This window comes from Budorcas taxicolor, chromosome 5 (genome assembly GCF_023091745.1).
Source record: "Budorcas taxicolor isolate Tak-1 chromosome 5, Takin1.1, whole genome shotgun sequence".
NCBI classification, from domain to species: domain Eukaryota; kingdom Metazoa; phylum Chordata; class Mammalia; order Artiodactyla; family Bovidae; genus Budorcas; species Budorcas taxicolor.
Window position 1 is genome coordinate 72,110,042 of NC_068914.1, and position 20,119 is coordinate 72,130,160.

A 20,119-nucleotide genomic window follows, 5' to 3' on the forward strand; every position below is an offset into this window, starting at 1 on the left:
ACTGGGACCTCCAGGGAGTAGGGCTTGGGAGGTGGGCTTGTGAGACTCAGGCAGGCCTGCATGGTCAGGTGGCAAGATGCAGCCTACAAAGTAGCATTTCTATTTTATTTTTTTTAATTTTAATTTTTATTTTACTTTACAATACTGGCATTTCTATTTTATTACCACAGTGTTGGAATTCCTAGCCATTTTTAGCCACTCCTATGATGAAAGTGAAAGTGGAGAGTGAAAAAGTTGGCTTAAAGCTCAACATTCAGAAAATGAAGATCATGGCATCCAGTCCCATCACTTCATGGCAAATAGATGGGGAAACTGGAAACAGTGTCAGACTTTATTTTTTTGGGCTCCAAAATCACTGCAGATGGTGATTGCAGCCATGAAATTCAAAGACACTTACTCCTTGGAAGAAAAGTTATGACCAACCTAGATAGCATATTCAAAAGCAGAGACATTACTTTGCCAACCAAGGTCCGTCTAGTCAAGGCTATGGTTTTCCCAGTGGTCATGTATGGATGTGAGATTTGGACTGTGAAGAAAGCTGAGAACTGAAGAATTGATGCTTTTGAACTGTGGTGTTGGAGAAGACTCTTGAGAGTCCCTTGGACTGCAAGGAGATCCAACCAGTCCATTCTGAAGGAGATCGGCCCTGGGATTTCTTTGGAAGGAATGATGCTAAAGCTGAAACTTCAGTACTTTGGCCACCTCATGTGAAGAGTTGACTCATTGGAAAAGACTCTGATGCTGGGAGGGATTGGGGGCAGGAGGAGAAGGGGACGACAGAGGATGAGATGGCTGGATGGTATCACTGACCCGATGGACATGAGTCTGAGTGAACTCTGGGAGTTGGTGATGGACAGGGAGGCCTGGCGTGCTGTGATTCATGGGGTTGCAAAGAGTTGGACACGACTGAGTGACTGAACTGAACTGAACTGATAGACAGTAAGAAAGTAGAAACATTTGCTTTCTGCTGGAAACTGTGCTAAGTGCTACATGTGTTATTTAATTCATTTTAATATTTCATCCCAATTATTTTATTTACTTTTATATCAACCATCTGAAGTGAATAGTACCATTATGCCCACTGTACAGATGAGGAACTAGAGGCCATGAACAGATAGGCAATCCTTCTAAGGTCAAGAAGCTAATAGGCGTTGGGGTTGGGATTCAACCCAGGTGTGGGACACAAATCCGTTTCCTCACCCAGCACACAGAGTCACCTTCAAGGGTGCTTTAGCATTCGAGCTTTCCTCCCCCTCAATGGAGAGGGATTCTTTTCTCTTGGGATAATGTGGTCACTTTCATGCTGAGACAGAAGTCAAGGAGAAGATCTGAGAGACAGGAAGGGACCCTACAGACCCAGTGTCTGGAAGCCTGTGTTTCGACCACCTGGTGAGAACAAGGTGGCTCAGGCTTGGCCCAGCCTTGGCCCAGCCTCAGGAGCTCCATTTTCACACTTTCCCACCAGGCTCTGCACAGAAGATAATGAGGAGCCCTCCTCTCTCCTTGAGGGCCCTGGTCTGCCAAGCACTGGAGAAGTGCTCCTCTCAAGGCCAGATAGAGAGCTGAGTGCTGCTGCTTTAACACCAGTGAGGAAACCTCACCTGGCGTCTCCCAACAGCCTCATCATCAGGGTAACCTAGACCTCCCCCGTTCCGCTGCCCTGTGTTAGTCCTTCCTCTGGCTCTCAGGGGAAACTGGTGGAGACTTGCTCAGTCCCTGGGCAGATGGTTGTTTGAGCTTTAGGGCAAAGGCAGAGTTTGCTTTTCTAGGATCATCTCAGGAACCAGCCCATTGGAATACGATGGTCTTCAACTTGTTGCTGGGGAAGCCATTGTCCCACAAAGGTTAGGACACCAGAGATGCACCAGGGTCTTGTGGAGGGGAGGGACTGAAGGAACCTCCTGCAGGAACAAGGATCAGGAAGGTACAGAATAACCCTGGGATCCAGCTAAGCTCCATCTCCCAGCTGCTGATCTGGGCAGAGGGGAAGTGGAGGTGGGAAATACAGGAGGAGGATGACTGGTGAGGAAGAGATCAACCCCCAACGGTGTGGAAACTGTTAAAATACTGTGTGGATAGCCTGGTGCTGCTTCAGCAACACTGAGATCAAAAGCAGGACAGGCTCCTTCCCCCTCCCCCCCCCCCCCCGACCCCCACTTCTCTACTGCTCTGTGCTGCTCCTCCCAGGGGCTTCAAGCCCACCCCAGTGTCTGCTCCTGGATGACCCTCCAGCCTCTAGGACACTCTCTCGCTCCCAGCTTTCCCACCACTGCTAAGACCAACACTGGGGAGTTTGGTGACTCCAGTACCGTGCTGGCGACAACCTCCCAAACAGCATCTTTGATTCACTTCTCACTTCCCACGGCCCCCGGAGCAGGGCTCCCAGGGACCAGGCAGGAGTGAACGCCCCTCTCACTAGCCCTTTTTTGTCAAGGCACATCTGGACTCAATGCTGAGCCCCCCTGAGCCTCTGCACTCAAAGAGAGACACAGGAGGACCCCTGAAACTTGTTCTTACAGAGACCTTGGCAGCTCCCTGCTGTCTCCTGCAATGATGTGTGAAGGGGGCTGTGAGCTGAATCCACACTTTGTATAGAGGGGAAGGATGCCAAGCCATTCTGTCCTTTCTAGCTGGTAACAAATAGACTTCCTGGAACATGAGAGGGGGCAGGGGACCATCCCTCTTTCTCACACTCTGATAATCTATCATACTCCCTCTCCCCCTGACTGCCTACACCCATAGCAGCCCTCCCCTCCTCTGTGCTCCCTGCCCAGCATCTCCACCCTCTTGGGTATGAGCAGAAACCCTGAGTATCCCGACACAGCAAAGTCCCCTTCCCGTTGCCTCCATGCACAGTTGGGAAGCAGTGGCCTGAGAGAGATGAGTCAGCTGGCACATTTGAGGCAACAGTGTGCCGAAGCCGGTTCTGGGAGTCAGGCCTGGGGCTGGTTCATGATACATGGAGGCGAGATCAGTTCAGGATAGCGATGTGTGAGATATTTGGGTCATGGGCCCTGATGAGAATCTGGGAGAGCTCTCTATGTCTGTGCTCTGTCTTCTCAGTGAAACTTCACAGTCCCAGGCAAGCAGCCAGTTTTGCCAGAACTGCCCGGAGCCCAGCCATGGACAGCTCCATGGGCTCCGGTTTAATATCCCAGCTTGGAGTTTGTGGGCTGAAGACCCACAAACATGGCTTGAGCATTTGAGACGGTGATCTAAGAAACCAGATGGATATGGGGAAACAAGGGCACAGGGGTGACAGAGTGAAGGGGCACAGCGTTAGGGGAAGTAGCACCCCTGGGATGGATCAGCAGCAGCTTTCCTGCGAAGGGGAATCTGACATGAGCAGGAGGAGGGGCACTGACACGGAGCCTCTGGTATCTGGAGAAATGCTGGGATCCCAGTGATGAACAAAACGAAACGTGTCATGGGCACAAGCCGTGTGTCATTACAGCAGACCCTCCCATGCCCCTGTTTCCCCATCTGTAGTAATTCTCATCACATAGAACTGTTAGCAGATTGGAGACCAGGAACGTAAACAACATCCCATGAGGGACAAAGTGCTGCGGGATGGGAGGTATTTAAGCTCCTGCCAAGGAGGCCAGATGAAGTGACCAACTACTCCTGGCCCCTCCAAGGGCCAGTAACTCTGCATGCTGCCCAAGAGGGAGCGGCCTCCAGGGAGACTCGCGTGGCCGTCCTTGACACTCCTCTCTGCTGCCCACGGACGAGAGGACTTGTGATTGCTCAGTATCTGCACAGAACAGGGCAAGGGAAAATGTTGGCAATGATGTTCCTCCAGGGACTTGCCTAGACAACACTTCCTCAATATCCCAGCACAAAAGTCTGACACTGTCATCTCTCTTTCTTACCAGAGAAACGTTATTTCTGTTTCAGAGTGAATGGCGGTGGATTCTGTCTCTGAGTTGGGAAAATCCCTTGGAGGAGGGCATGGCAACTCACTCCAGTACTCTTTCCGGGAGAATCCCATGGACAGAGGAGCCTGGTGGGCTACAGTCTGTGGGGTCGCACCGAGTCGGACATGACTAAAGCAACTTAGTATCCGCACATCATCACTCTTTCTTACCAGAAAAATGTATTTCTGTTTCAGAGTGAATGGCATCGAGTTAAATCTACAGAGCGAAGTACAGACCCTGTCCTGGCCCTCTGGGGGCACCCAATGTATGGACAGTGAACCCAGGTCATGGCTGTAGTAACAGGCCTCAGAGGATGGGCCCTGGACTGAGCGTGTGGCTGTGTGGGGCCCACCCTGGAAAATGGAGCCCAGGAAACCCTCAGCATCTTACACTTTAGTGTTTAAGAGTCAGTTAAGGTGCTGATGTGGAGGGCTGGTGGGGAAGGTGGGCTCCATACAGACTCTCCCCCAATCCACCCTCACTCCAAAAATGCAAACCTAAACAATCAGGGTGTCAGGGAAGTGCCAGAAAGAGCAAAGATATTCTTCAGTTCAGTTCAGTTCAGTTCAGTTGCTCAGTTGTGTCTGACTCTTTGCGACCCCATGAATCGTAGCATGCCAGGCCTCCCCATCCATCTCCAACTCCCCAAGTTCACTCAAACTCAAGTCCATCGAGTTGGTGATGCCATCCAGCCATCTCATCCTCTGTCGTCCCCTTCTCCTCCTGCCCCCAATCCCTCCCAGCATCAGAGTCTTTTCCAATGAGTCAACTCTTCGCATGAGGTGGCCAAAGTACTGGAGTTTCAGCTTTAGCATCATTCCTTCCAAAGAACACCCAGGGCTGATCTCCTTTAGAATGGACTGGTTGGATCTCCTTGCAGTCCAAGGGCCTCTCAAGAGTCTTCTCCAACACTACAGTTCAAAAGCATCAATTCTTTGGCACTCAGCCTTCTTCACAGTCCAACTCTCACATCCATACATGACCACTGGGAAAACCATAGCCTTGACTAGATGGACCTTAGTCAGCAAAGTAATGTCTCTGCTTTTGAAAATGCTATCTAGGTTGGTCATAACTTTCCTTCCAAGGAGTAAGTGTCTTTGAATTTCATGGCTGCAATCACCACCTGCAGTGATTTTGGAGCCCCCCCAAAATAAAGTCTGACACTGTTTCCACTGTTTCCCCATCTATTTGCCATGAAGTGATGGGACTGGATGCCATGATCTTCGTTTTCTGAATGTTGAGCTTTAAGCCAACTTTTTCACTCTCCACTTTCACTTTCATCAAGAGGCTTTTTAGTTCCTCTTCACTTTCTGCCATAAGGGTGGTGTCATCTGCATATCTGAGGTTATTGATATTTCTCCTGGCAATCTTGATTCCAGCTTGTGCTTCTTCCAGCCCAGCGTTTCTCATGATGTACTTACCTCCCCCAAAAGAGAAAGATTCTGGAGATTTTACATCTCGGGGACTCCAAATTTCAGACAGACTCTTCTCAGAATCTAAAACATTTTTAAATTAATTAATTAACTATATATTTTTTCAAAATCTTTAAGAAGAAGCTTTATGGCTAATGTGGAGTTCTAGAAGAAGAGGTCAAGTTCTCCACCTGCTCCCGGGTCTGCTAGTGACCTCTGACACCAAGGAGAGAGAAAGAATAAAAGGAGAAGCAGTAGACTGGAATTTTAGCTGCTCGAGTCAGAATTTGGAGGTGGTGAAATGCTATTTGTTTCCTTCTTTAAACTGAACTATCAGTAGTGTTTTTATTTCTTATTGAAGCATAGTTGCTGTGCAATATTATATGTTATAGGTGTATAATACAGTGGTTCACAACTTTTAAAGGTTATATTGAATTTATAGTTATGATAAAATATTGGCTATATTCCCCACACCCCTGTAGCTTATTTTAAACCTAATAGATTATGCCTTAGTGAAATGTTATTTCAAAGAGATATGCTTGTTCTGTTGCTTTAGTTGTGGCCGACTCTTGGTGACCTCATGGACTATAGCCCCCCAGGCTCCTCCGTCCATGGGATTTTTCCCGACAAGAATATTGGAGTGGGTTGCCACGCCCTCCTCCAGGGGATCTTCCCAACCCAGGAATCAAACTCGGGTCTCCTGTGGCTCCTGCATTGCGGCGGATTCTTTATCACCGAGCTGCCGGGGAAGCCCAAAGAGATAATTACTTTATCAATCAATTTTGTTTCTAGGTACCTTCGAAAAACAGAATATAAACTCGGAAGGAAGTCACAGTGGAGAATCAAGGCATAAGAAAATCGTGCCATTTGCTCAACCTGGCAGGTGTTCCTGATGCTAAAACTCCCCTTTGTCAGCCGAAGTCATAGATATTTGCCCTTCTTCCTCCTCTCTGGCTGTCGTTTATCTGCTTTGCTGCTGCTATTGCCTCCCTGTTCCTCTGTGAGAAAAACTGTTAAAAGCAGAGTGTGGATTTTGATTTCCAAGTTCCCCCAGAGTTGGCTTCAGCAGTCAGGGCTTTACCTCTTGTTAATGTTGGTTTGAAGCACAGACTGACTTCTGAATGGGAGGGACACTTAGGGGTCTATAATCCAGTGACTCCATTTTACATAGGGATCCCTGACCTTTGGGATCTAATGCCTGATGATTTGAGGTGGAGCTGATGTAATAGTAATATAAATAAATATAAATAAATAACAATAGAAATAAATGCACAATGAATGTAATGTGCTTGAATCAAATCCATGGAACAACTGTCTTCCACAAAACCACTCCCTGGTGCCAAAAATGTTGGGAACCGCTGATTTTACAGACAAGAAAACCAAGACTCAGAAAGGTGAAGGGCTGCTCCGAAGTTCTGGAGTCAGTTGGCTGCAGCTTCTCTGACCCCATTCATGATGTTCTTCCCATTCCTGTTGGTTTCTAGACCCCTAAGTCCACAGGTGAGAAGAGAGAAGTCTGGTAAGAGAGGTGATATGTCAAAGTCGCATGGATAGTTTCTGGCAGAGAGACCTGACCTTTACAACGCAACACGGTCTTCCCAGTTCATTAAACAGCTTCCCTTATAAAAGTGCTGCTGCTGCTGCTGCTGCTAAGTCGCTTCAGGCGTGTCCAACTCTGTGCGACCCCATAGATGGCAGCCTACCAAGCTCCTCCGTCCCTGGGATTCTCCAGGCAAAAACACTGGAGTGGGTTGCCATTTCCTTCTCCAATAAGTGAAAGTGAAAAGTGAAAGTGAAGTCGCTTAGTCGTGTCCTACTCTTCGCGACCCCATGGACTGCAGCCTACCAGGCTCCTCCATCCATGAGATTCTCCAGGCAAGAGTACTGGAAAGGGGTGCCATTGCCTTCTCCAAAAGTACTGCTAAATAGGGACAAATAGGCTGCTTTGAATGCCTGATGGGTTCAGTATGTGAGCTATGGCTCATAAAAATACAATTAGCTTCATGAATGCAAGTGTGTCTAAGGCTCATAAAAATATAATCCGTGTCATTAATTTAATACATCTCACATGAGTGACTGTACTAGCTCCAGTAAACAGTCACTGCTTCTTTAGCAAAGACTTGCATTTTCAGAATTTAAAATGCTTTTAAAGAAGAGTTTGTCTCTAGACAAATTGATAGAATGTGAGATCTTGGACTGGATCCTGATTTAAAAAGGAAAAAAGCTATAAAAGACTGAATTGGAATAAAGGGAGAATTTTTGAATATGGACCATATATCAGAAAATTACATACCACTGTTAAATTTCCTGAATTCAATCATTGTGTCATGCTTATATAGCAAAACTGTGTTATTCTTCAGGTTGAATGAGGAAATATTTGAAGGTAAAATTTCATAATCTGAGAGTAAGTTACTCTCAAAAGTTTCAAGAATTAAAAAAAATTAATACATAAATAGAGAGCTATGGCAAATGTTACAATGGAATATGGATGTTAATTTGCTCCTCTAGTGGATGTTAGGTAGGCTTGATAGGTTTTCCAAATAAAGTGTTGGAAAAAGAAAAAAGAAGAGTTTGGAAGACTCATGGTTCTTGATGGGGAAAGTAAAAAGCTGTCCAGAGAGCTTTGAACAGTTATCCTCTTTTTTCTCCCCACTTGATAAAAATCCCTGTAGCAAAGGTACCAAATAGAATCAAGACCTTTGGCCATTTCTTCCAAAACAAGGCATCCCAGTGCTTACAGTTCTGAAGGCATCTCGAAGAACTTTGTTGTTAGACTGAAGAGCAAGAGTCTCTTGAATTTGGGCTTCTACAATTCCACTTTTTCCCCACCATTATTTTCTCTTTCTCTCTCTCACTTTTTAAAAGGGGGACAGTATTTCTTCACTTGCTTCCTCCCAGTATTATTCTGCGCCAACCCAACACAGAAGCCTTGAAAGAGATAAAAGATGGCGGCAGCTTAAAATGATAGGGAAAATTGAGATGGAAGCTAGGGGTAGGAGGAAAAGTGTGGGCTGAAAGCATCCGAATGGAAGCATCTTCCAGTGGGCACGTGGCACAGAGACCTGCTGAAGAAATGGCGGTTCCCAGGTAGAGGCACAGCAGGTGAGCTGTAGCTGTGAGTGGCAGCAGCGCAATCTGGGATTAGTAGGAAGGCTTCCCAAAAGTGAGGGGCTGATTAAGAAGGGGGGCAGATTGAATCTGGGGAAACCTGGGGAAATCTCTGAACTGTGGGGAAGCAGTGAGTAGTATAATGATGATGACTCTAATTTTCTGAAATCTTAACCAGGATAGGAGGGGGAGTTTGATGGCTGTCTTATCCTTCCATTTCAGGGTGATTATATGGATAATGGGTAAGCAAGAATATTGATGCCAGAGAAGGGGGAGAACTTAGTTTAGAAAATAGCTTAGCTGGAACAAGCGGTGGGGACAACATGAATTTTTCATGAAGACCCTTTTTTGGCTCTTTCTGTGTGAGTGAAGACATATTACGGGTGAGAACACACAGGCACACACTTTGGAGTGATAGTATTAACTAGATAGCATTTTAGCCCACAAGGCACACGTCCAGTGACTTGTAGGTAGCATGAATAAACAGGAGCTGAGTTCATTCAGCTATTGGTTGAGTCTATGGAAAACAAAGCTGGGATGTGTAACCTTGCATTGTCTGGTCAGATCTGCTGGAAATGAGAAAATTCCCAGTTAGAATACTAGAACTGCATGGGACACCTGAGGCCACAACAGCAGGAAAGGAAGTGATATTCTTCCCTGTGGAAGCCCAAGGATGCAGCTCAATGTAACCCAAGGAAGATGGCGATGGGACTGTGAGAGAGATACACAGGCAGGTATGGAGTTTAGGGAGGGGGAAATTAAGTTCCAGTGGGGGAATCTGAGGCTAGCATCCATTCCAATTTCCTACTGGCTAAACAGTTCACCCCTTTTTTGCTTAACACTGAGTTTGCTTTCCTGCTCCACTGGCCAAAGGATGTGCTTTTGAAAAACTAAACACTTAGAGGCTTGGGCTTGCCGGCAACTCGTTGAAAGAATTGAGGAGCCAGAAGAAGGACTTTATCCGACAGGATCTCTGTTCTGTTCTCAGAGGTAGCAAAGCTTAAAACCCTTTATACCAAGAGGTTAGTGTTGTTCTGGCCCATTAGGCATGTAGGATAAATGTTCTCATCTTATAGATGAAGAAATTGAGGGCTGTATGGAAGTCACTCACAAAATCATAACCAGAACCAAGAGTCTTAACTTGGATTTCACTGCCTTAAAGAATGGAAAACAGGTTATCTAGAAGAGCATATTCAGATCATATAAAAGGTAAAATTTTAATTGGAAATAAAGTATGTTCTAAAACATACAATCTGCATTAATTCTACCCTTCATGTTTCAAGAAAAGAGGAGGGTGCTTCCTTCTTAAACCTGATTTTCAAAACCTCGCAAATAGATCTAGAAAGGGAAGGTACCCTGAAGTGAGCATGGGAGAGAGAGTCAGTCGGGGTGGCTTACAGAGCAGTATAGCATGGAGGCTAGGCTGTGTGCTTGGCACAAGCCTGGAACATGGTAGAAGCGCCACAGATTTTTGTTCCTTTCCTTCTCGGAGGATTAAGAACTCCCCTCCCCCAAGCCCACCAAGTCTGGCATGGCCTTGGCACAGTCACAGTGGTGTAACGGACCGTTAGGGCATTGTTCGGATACCTGCAGATAACATTTGACATTGGATTGGGGTTCACGCTAAAGCTTTTAGCCTATGGTTTATATGCATGATTAAGGCAGACTGGGGGAAAAAAGTCAAGCAGACACATTCATTTACTCATTTCAGTGTTGTCTTACTGCAAACCAAATATCCTGAATAGCTCAGTGTTTCATCCATCTCCTCCCTACTTCGGCCACTTAGTTGAGACATAGGATTGGAGACTTGGGGGAGGGGGTGTGAGAAGGTAAATAACACTTACTGAGTTTCTGCTATTAACTAGGAACTATGCATAGCACAGGAGCTTATCTTGTTCTGCTCTTACGATAGCCATGTTCTTCTTCTTACTTTTATAGATGAGGAAACCAAGACTTCAAGAGGATTATGAATTATCCAAGGTCATTTAACTCAAATACAATGAAACTGGGACTTAGTCTCAAAGTGTATGTTTTTTACATTCTTTTATGCTAACTCTGCCCTAGGATCTGAGAAATCCTAGGGAAATCTGTAACTTGTGGCATGGTTGTGGAGGTGCACAGTCATAGCCATCAGAAGGGAGAATACGACGCTAAGGGTGAAAGGAAAAGAAGGTATCTATGCGTCACCCGAAATAGTAATGAGACCTAACACTTGTATCGTGTATCATGGTTTTCAAAACAGTTCGAATGAACTTCTACTTTATAGGTAAGAATAGAGAAACATAGCATTTAATTCAAAGTCACAGAGCCAGTAAATGGGAACACTGGGGACTCAAATCCAGAATGTTTGACATTGAGTTCCATTCTAGTACTGCATACTGCGTCTCCCGTGTACATGGCCACGTAGACCAAGGAAGCACCTCGGCTGAGTTTAAGCCTGGAGACTGTGTGTACTTGGTGACTTGATGGGTCTTCTGATATTCATTCACCTCTGGGTATCATTGAAGAGTCCAGCCTCCAAACTGCTTAGCATGATCACCAAGTAGTACATGATTACTAAATGGCTGAATCAATGTACCCTTGGATCTTGGAGTTGGATAAAGCCTATGATTGCAATCTTTTGTTGTGTACCTAGAGTTAGACAGACCCAGGGACAGAGGAACTTCCCTGAAGCCCCTCATTCTCTGGGTTTTCATGTAGAGAAATCATGGAGTTGATAGTTATAAAGACCTGGTTGCAGGAAGGAATATTCTCCTCTTCTCAGTGACTGGCTACTGTGGAGTCCTGGTGTGGCATGGGAAGGGAACAGTTAAGATATTTTGCAAACTGACAACTTTTTTTCTTTATTCTCTTCTTTTTTTAAAAAAAATTTCAAAAAGTCTTTATTGAATTTGTTAAGGTATTGCTTCTGTTGTTTATGTTCTGGCTTTTTGGCCATGAGGCATGTGGTATCTCAGCTCCTCAAGAGGGGACTGAGCCCTCACCCCCTGCATTAGAAGGTGAAATCTCAACCACTGGACCACCAGGGAAGCCTGAAAACTGACAACTCTTTTGAAGCACCCTTGGTCAACTTCTTTCTGGGACAGGTTGTGTGTTTCCCCACATCGCATTCATGCTCTGAAAAATGCCTTGTTGAGACTCTTCCTGGCACAGAAGAAAAAGCAAGGGGGAACACTGAGGCTAGTATTGAGGAGCCTCTGAAGTCTCTAAGCCTGTCATCTCTTCCATCAGTGGAACTGGGTGGCGAGCCTCCAGAGGCCCTAGGGGCAGCTGGCCTCCCTTGGATTGGTCCAGAGCAGGGAGCAGCATTCAGCAGAATGCCTTTTTTTTTTTTTTCCAGATTGAGAAACTCATCCTGACCTCCTCTTTTGATGATTTTACAAAAATCGAATGGTGTGACAGATGTTCAGATAAACAGAAGTTTGCAATCAAAGCAAGTTCTAGGAGGGAGCTGATGAATAGATTTTTAAATGGCTATTAGCTTGATAATCACTCACCAGGAATAGCTTCCAGGCAGACCAAACCCTTGCATACGTGGGCCCACACCCATGCGCAACAACACCTAGTTGGCGGGTATAAAAGGGGACCATGACAGTCTTCCAACAGCAGCACTGAGTCTCCCACCGGAATTCCTCTCGGGAACCTGCACCTTCCCTCTCCGGGCAAAGGCATCATGAGCTGTCAGATCTCCTACCAGTCTCGAGGAAGAGGAGGAGGTGGAGGAGGATTCCGGGGCTTCAGTAGCGGCTCGGCCGTGGTCTCCGGTCGAAGCCGGCTATTAGGAACCAGCTCCTCCTGCTTGAGCCGTCATGGTGGTGGCAGCGGGGGCTTTGGCGGAGGCGGATTCGGCGGAGGTGGCTTCAGCAGTCGGAGTCTCATTAACCTTGGAGGGTCCAGGAGCACCTCCATTAGCGTGTCTGGAGGAGGTGGAAGCTTTGGCTCCTATGGAGGATTTGGTGGCAGAGGAAGTGGCTTTGGAGGCGGCCTCGGCGTTGGAGGAGGCAGTTTTGGTGGAGGCCGCTTTGGAGGTGGTGGTGGCTTTGGAGGTTTTGGGGGTCCTGGTGGCTTCGGGGGTCCTGGTGGCTTCGGCCCTGGAGGATTCCCTGGTGGAGGTATCCACGAAGTGTCTATCAACCAGAGCCTCCTGCAGCCTCTCAATGTGAAAGTTGACCCGGAGATACAGAACGTGAAGTCTCAGGAGCGGGAGCAGATCAAAGCTCTCAACAACAAATTTGCCACCTTCATCGACAAGGTGAGTCATTAGAAGCTGGCTTCATCTAAGGCTCAGGATGCCCTGCTTCTAGTGCTAACTGAAAAGCAAATGATAAAGATTCATTTTTTAATGAGCCATAGGTGCAGTCCGCAGAAGGCAATGGCACTCCACTCCAGTACTCTTGCTTGGAAAATCCCATGGACTGAGGAGCCTGGTGGGCTGTAGTCCATGGGGTCGCTAAGAGTCGGACATGACTGAGTGACTTCACTTTCACTTTTCACTTTCATGCATTGGAGAAGGAAATGGCAACCCACTCCAGTGTTCTTACCTGGAGAATCCCAGGGACGGGGGAGCCTGGTGGGCTGCCGTCTGTGGGGTCGCACAGAGTCGGACACGACTGAAGCGACTTAGCAGCAGCAGCAGCAAGTGCACTCACACTGTCCTGGGTAATTGGCAGTATCCACAGGGGAAAGATGCAGGCTTCATGGTGCCATGTTCCATAATAGTCTGTGATTGGGAATTAATTGTGACTTTGGCTTTATTGTCTTAGCCTAAACAAACAATACTAATGGAAAATTCTGAAAATTATTAAAAAACTGACAGACAAGAAATGGACTATTTCAAACCAAGTGTTTTAGAGGGGGTTGGTAAAACGTCTTCTGAGACTGTTCTTCCTTCCCTAGAAGTTATTGCTCTATTAAATTCTGGGAAGCTAAGCTTGAAATATCTGTTTAGGAATGAATAAATTTCTGCCTTCAAGAGAAGCTTTTTTAGTTTTATAAACCACAACATTTTTAACTGATGTCACTTTGGAGTGTGATAGGTTCTCTCCCATTTCAAGGCAGAGGAACCTGTCTAAGAAATTTACAAGGCTCTTAAAAATCAGATGGAGGAACCTTGCCCTTATACTCATAGCCCTTAGGAGCAGTGCCAGTGAAAGCTTGCTTTTGGTTTTCCCCAGAATTTATGGGACCTTTGCTGGAAATTCAAGTAGGATCAGGGAGGGAGATGGCCTGGAGTTTTGAAAGCACCTGCAAATGAAATAGTGGGTGAGAAAGTAGGAAAAAGAGTTCTCTGTGTGGAGAATGCCAGATGTAACATTTAGGAGCCTACAGAACTTTCCAAGTGTGGAGACAGAGCTCAGAATCTCTGCCCAGCATGATCCGGCACGCAGCTGGTGAGGATGAAGCCACGTGGTTTTCCCTATCTCCCAAAGGAGAATCAGAGCTGACCCTGGCCTATCGGTGGGAAGGACAACCCAGAGCTCATGTGCTTTCCTTCTGGTCCCCACAGGTGCGATTCCTGGAGCAGCAGAACCAGGTGCTGCGGACCAAATGGGAACTGCTACAACAAATCGATGTGGGCACCCGTACCACCAACCTGGAACCCCTCTTCCAGGGGTACATCAGCCAACTTCAGAGTCATTTGGACAAGCTTTCTTCAGAAAGAATGTCACAAGAGTCAGAGCTGAACAACATGCAGGATCTTCTTGAGGATTTTAAGAAGAAGTAAGTGGCAGAGTAAAAACTAAGTGGAGATAAACGTTGATTTGAGCCCATCCAATCATTGCCCCAGAAAACCACTCATCTCTCTGTTGCATTTGTGGGGATAAAGGGGAGAGCCTTCTGTATCTTTGCTGATTGTTTGGGAGGAAGACATTTAGGGCTTTAAAGATCATGTTTTTGACAAGTTTGATGGTTAATTTATAGAAAAGCATCCTCCTCTGGGTTATCATCATTTCAATTTAGACAAAAGTGTTTTTTAATAGTCCCAGGAAATGGAGTATTTTGGGTCAATCCAGTAAGAAAAGGAGAAGAAAAAGGGAAACAAACTAGTACTAATCTAACTGCAGTGTCCTTGGGTACTAACAGGTATGAGGATGAAGTCAACAAGCGCACAGCTGCTGAGAACGAGTTTGTGACACTTAAAAAGGTGAGTGAGAGGATGTCATGGTTGGGGTGGGAATGAGGATGCATCAGAGCCCATTGTGCCCAGATGGACAAGCTGGAGCACACCTCTGAGTGAAAAAGCATGAGCCAGAGGAAGGGTGAAGCATATCTATGGCTGGTTCTCATGGAAATAAAGGTGTCTCTGTAGTTCAAGCTTCAGGCAATTTCTGTGCTTTTGCTAGGACATTTCCCATCAATTACCTACTCACTGTATTGGATCTTGAAAGCTATGACCATAGAAAGCACTTGATCTGTTTTCTAAAGGGCCGAGGAAGGCTCGGGACTTTCTTAGATTGCCTGCTTAAAGATGTAGTCAGTTGGGCTGACAAAGGTTTGAACCTGAAGGCAGAAGCGTGGGTTCTCAGCCTGGTTTCTGCAGAGGCTTTGGTGTGAAATCCAGAAGAGGTGGGATGGATAGATGGGATGGGAGAGTTGGGGACTGTTAAAAGACACGGAGGCTGTTATGCTCTTTGGTGGAAACACAGAGCATATCAAGCGGGAAGGAGAGAATGGTTGACAAAGCTCGGTCCCATCAGAGCTCTGATGGGGACTGGGTGGAGGAGTAGCAGAGAGAGGGCAGGGCCCGGCCCATACACAAAGCACTGCAAGGTGGGGGTGGGGGCTGTGAGCTTCACCAGAGACCCTGACCTTCCCTGCAGGATGTGGACCATGCCTACACGAACAAGGTGGAGCTGCAGGCCAAGGTGGACTTGCTGAGACAGGAAGTGGAGTTCACAAAAATGCTCTTTGACGCAGTAAGTAGGCTGCTCTTAAATGGACCCTTGCTACCTCCCCTTCCCCTCAAAGGAAGTCCTCTCCCACTGGGGAAAGGGGGCTGTGGGTGGGGTTTATGGGTGGCTGACTTCAACTGACCAATGTCTAGGCCACCGGGAGCTTCTTTGGTGTAGGTCTTGGAGGAGAAGGACTTTCTCCTCTGATGTCACAGGAAGTAATGCTCCATTAGGACAAATTCCCTCACCCCACCTCCCCTTAGGAAAAGACTCACCCTGCTTCTCTTCTTACATCAAATATATTTCAGAGGTCAAAATATAATGTACTCCCCCCTTCCCTGCCCAAGTGCACACACATGACTTCTGCAACAGGAAGTACAATTTAAGGCGTTTGCCATCAACTGGCTTCTTTCTGGGGGCACTTATTAAGCTGCATAAACTAGGAGGCTCATAAATGCAGACCCCTCCCCATAATTCTCAGTACTACCTGACTGAGAATGGTGGCTATATCACTTTACTTCCCACTCAGTACATAGTTAGTCTGAGATTCTGCATTTCCCTGACACCGGGGGAGGGGACTCCCTCCTCACTGCCCGTGGCTGTGGGCAGGGACGCTGTGGCCAGACCTTCCCTGTGTTGCAGGAGCTGTCCCAGATGCAACAGAGTGTCACCGACACCACCGTCATCCTGTCCATGGACAACAGCCGCAGCCTTGACTTGGACAGCATTATCGCTGAGGTCCGGGCCCAGTACGAGGAGATTGCCCAGAGGAGCAAGGCCGAGGCCGAGGAGGCGTACCACAGCAAGGCAAGTTCTGGGTGGGCAGGGAGAGCCACAGCTCTTTCTAATGAGCTGCGTTCCAGCCCAGCCAGTAAGTGTACAGTAAGGTTATTGGTGGTTTTGTCTAGTGAAATTTGGGCATCATTCCCAAGAAAGGCTGTCTATAGTACCCCAAATGCCCTCAGTCAAGTATGGCACTGGTCCCCCATCTCCCACAAATGCAGACATGACATTCAGCTTGGTTGACCCTCCCTGGTCAGATAACTCTCCTCCTCTTCCCATGCAGTATGAGGAGCTCAGGATAACTGCTGGAAAGCATGGAGACAGCCTGAAGGAGGTCAAGATGGAGATCAGCGAGCTGAACCGCATGATCCAGAGGCTGCAAGGCGAGATCGCACAAGTGAAGAAGCAGGTGGGGTGTAAGCCCTAGGATGGCTGCAGTTCTCCTGGCTGAGTGCAGCTCAGGGTGGGGTGGTAGGTGGTGTGTAGGTGTGCAGGTGTGTGTGTGTGTGTGAGAGTGAGAGGGAAATTCTAATATAGTGTATGTTGATCACAAAAACCTTGGGCTTGACATAATTAAGACTTAGAACAATTTTAGAGTGATCAAGAGACATTCTTGGGGCTTCCCTGATAGCTCAGTAGGTAAAGAATCCACCTGCAATGCAGGAGACCCTGGTTTGATTCCTGGGTTGGGAAGATCTGCTGGAGAAGGCATAGGCTACCCAGTCCAGTATTCTTGGTCTTCCCTTGTGGCTCAGCAGGTAAAGAATCTGCCTGCAGTGTGGGAGACCTGGGTTCAATCCCTGGGTTGGGAAGATCCGCTGGAGAATGCTAGGGACTGTATAGTCCATGGGGTCGCAAAGAGTCGGACAGGACTGAGCGACTTTTGCTTTCACTTTCAAGGCTCATTCTCAAGTAGGGATTAAGTGCAGGGAAATAATTGTGTTAACTTTTTGATCGCTTTCACGGGTAAAATGGAACAGTGCCTTATGAAGCTAGAGGTCATGGCTCACCAAAGATCACAGGCGTCACCTCCCATTTGTACCTCTTTGCACAGCGGGCTGTGTGATGCAGGGGCAGGGAGTGCTGCAGGGGTTGGCTAGGTTTGGGCATTAGCTCTGGAAGAGGTAATGGGGGGCAGAGAACTGACTCCACAAGCAACAGAAGTTCTATGAAGCCATTCACATCAGTGTTTGCAGCTGCAACTGTAAAATGGGGTAACGACACTGGCCCTAGATTGTGAGCATCAAAGGTCACGATGGGGAAAGGGTTAAGGGTTCAGTCCAAGAGGCCTTGGGAAGACAGAGGCTCAGAGACAGCAGCAAGTCTTAGCAAGTTGTTTGTAACTTGCATTAACTCTCTGGTGACACACTTCCAGGACCAGTGATTCTGGCTTCTCACCCTGCACATCCTTGCTCCCTCCCTCTCCTCCTCTGCCAAGACAGGTTGCACTTCCTGTGCCAACAGAAACCTTTTCTCCTTCTCTCCTAGTGTAAGAAGGTACAAGAATCCATTGCAGATGCTGAGCAGCGGGGAGAGAATGCCCTCAAAGACGCCCAGAGCAAGCTGAGTGATCTGGAAGAGGCTCTGCAAAAAGCCCGTGAAGACCTGGCCCGGCTGCTGCGTGACTACCAGGACCTGATGAACACCAAGCTGTCCCTGGATGTGGAGATTGCCACCTACCGCAAGCTGCTGGAGGGCGAGGAGTGCAGGTGAGGGACCCCAGGACCCCAGGAGGCCAGTGGGTACCCTGGTTCACCTTCTCCTCTCCTGGAGCCAGGGCTGGAGGTGGAGGCAGAGAGAGCAGGGGGAGGGGCAGGGCCTTCTGACAGCTGAGAGCTGACGTCACTGGGGAGATTCAGGACACAGAGCAGCACTGTGGAGCTGTAGGCTTATCAGTGCGGAACGACTAACAAGGCAGATTAAATTTTAAATTAAATGAAGCAGTAAATTAATCTCTCTTTTCTGAAAGGGAGAAAAGTTTTGATGGTGTGAACACAGATTAGTCCTTGACGATCTGAAACGTCTCTGGGTCTGCAGGGTGTGTGGCGTCTTCTCCTTCCACCTTGTGACGCAGCGTGGGATGTCGTGGGTTGGAAGGTGCTGCCTGGCTGGGGCATGCCCACAGAGCAGGCACCAGATCTAGCTCTTTGCAGGTTTCTTGAATGAATTACAGAACCGTGTGTTAACCTCCCGGAAGGAGCCTTTCCTTCCTCTGTGGTCTAAGACCTTTGTCCATGTCCTCAGTATCCCTGGTGATTTAGTCTGGCTGAAGCAATTAGATGGGAAAAGCTCCCCAGCCCACCAGAGAGCCAGTATTACAGAGATGGAGTGGCTTTGGCTTTGCTCGGTCTGCGGCTGGGTACCTGTCTGGAGGCCGGGCCTCCTCTCTCCAGCTTGCAAGATGAAGTGGGAAAGAATTCAGATGAAGCAGGGGAGAGTGGGGTGGGTGCAGGTCAGGGAGGCTGTACAGAGTCGCAGTTCTCTCTGAAGTGAATGTTCACAGAACAGTCTTCATTGGAGAATTTCTGGTGTGGCTTGGATTCTGCATATCACACTCCCTGCGACGGATTTAAATAAAACAATGGGTTGCCAGTTCAGAAGTGAATTTGCTTTCGATCAGTTTTATCAGAGCAAGAAATTAGATGACTTGGGATGCCAGACTGTGTGGAAACATGGGGCCTGTCCCCATCTCTGTGATCTGGCAGCACCAAAGAAAGTGGGCTGTGTGAGGCTGCGGTGGCTGAGTTTTGAGGTTGACGTGGGTGGTTGTAGGTGGAAGTTGTAAAACCATGTATGCAGAGTCCCTAAGTGCTCTGCCCAGAGTTATTTCCTCTCTCTTTCTGGCAGGATGTCTGGAGACCTCAGCAGCAACGTGACTGTGTGTAAGTGCGGGGGCGCGGGGGAGTGGTCCTGTCCTGGGGGTGGAGTGGGGCAGAGGCGCCGAGGCAGTTGGAACTGAGGTGTAATGCGGTCTGTCCCTCTGCAGCTGTGACGAGCAGCAGCATTTCCTCAAGCGTGGCCGCCAGGGCTGGCTTTGGAGGTTATGGTTCTGGAGGTAGAGGGTCCAGTTCTGGAGGCGGATTCAGCTCTGGAAGCAGCAGTTACAGCTCTGGAGGCAGACGATCTGGTTCCAGAAGTGGCGGTGGAGGGAGCTACGGCTCTGGAGGTGGCTCTCGAGGAGGCTCTAGTTTCGGAGGAGGATACAGTTCTGGAGGGAAACACAGCTCTGGAGGCGGCGCCAGAGGAGGGTCCAGCTCTGGAGGGGGCGCTTATGGCTCTGAGAGGGGTGCTTCTGGCTCATCTGAAGGCGGCAGTTCCAGCGTGACCTTCTCATTCAGATAAGGATGGAGTCCGCCCTTGACCCTCCCCCTCCAGAATGCCTGTCTCTGTACATCTAACTGACAGCAAGTCGGATCTTGTTGTCCACCTCTCATGGCATTGTGGGGCAAAGAGATGCCCATAACCAGTCAACTGGAGCCAGTGACACCCTCTGTCCCAAGGGGAAGAGTCTGCATTGCTTAGGTTTGTGCTTCCAGCCCTGCCCCATTCCCTCCCCCTTCTTGCAGTTGCCCTTTCGGTGGTCCTTCTCCCAAAGGGTATTCTGTTGATCACCCCCTCTCAAAGCCTGTGCCTTTCCCCTGGTGGTGCCCCCGGGGAAACATGCTTCTTTGTATATAACCCTCTTGTTGGCTCTGCATCTAAGTGTTGTGGTCTTGGTGTCTGCACAATAAACTTCATTTGCAACTCATAGCATGTGATGTGTGTTTAATGTCAAGCCTCGGCAGAAGTGAGTAGCCAGGAGCTATTACTCATTGCTATCTGGTCAGGAAGATCTCCTGGAAAAGGAAATGGCAACCTACTCCAGTATTCTTGCTTGGAGAATCCTATGGACAGAGGAGCCTGGTAGGCTCCATGGGGTTGCAAAGAGTCAGACAAAACTTAGCAATTGAACACACACATGCACACATACACACACACTGAGTAGGATGAGCCTCGACTGGAAAAA

At 47.9% G+C, this 20,119-nt stretch overlaps 1 protein-coding gene across 1 annotated transcript; it reads left to right on the forward strand.

Annotated features, from left to right (window-relative positions):
* The first annotated feature begins 12,110 nt into the window (after nucleotides 1-12,110).
* KRT2 (keratin 2) lies at nucleotides 12,111-19,455 on the forward strand. The gene is made up of 9 exons (XM_052641185.1): nucleotides 12,111-12,689; nucleotides 13,944-14,158; nucleotides 14,522-14,582; nucleotides 15,259-15,354; nucleotides 15,973-16,137; nucleotides 16,397-16,522; nucleotides 17,602-17,822; nucleotides 18,961-18,995; nucleotides 19,100-19,455. The coding sequence occupies exons 1-9, from the start codon at nucleotides 12,111-12,113 to the stop codon at nucleotides 19,453-19,455; spliced, it is 1,854 nt and encodes a 617-aa protein (XP_052497145.1).
* Nucleotides 19,456-20,119: the final 664 nt, after the last annotated feature.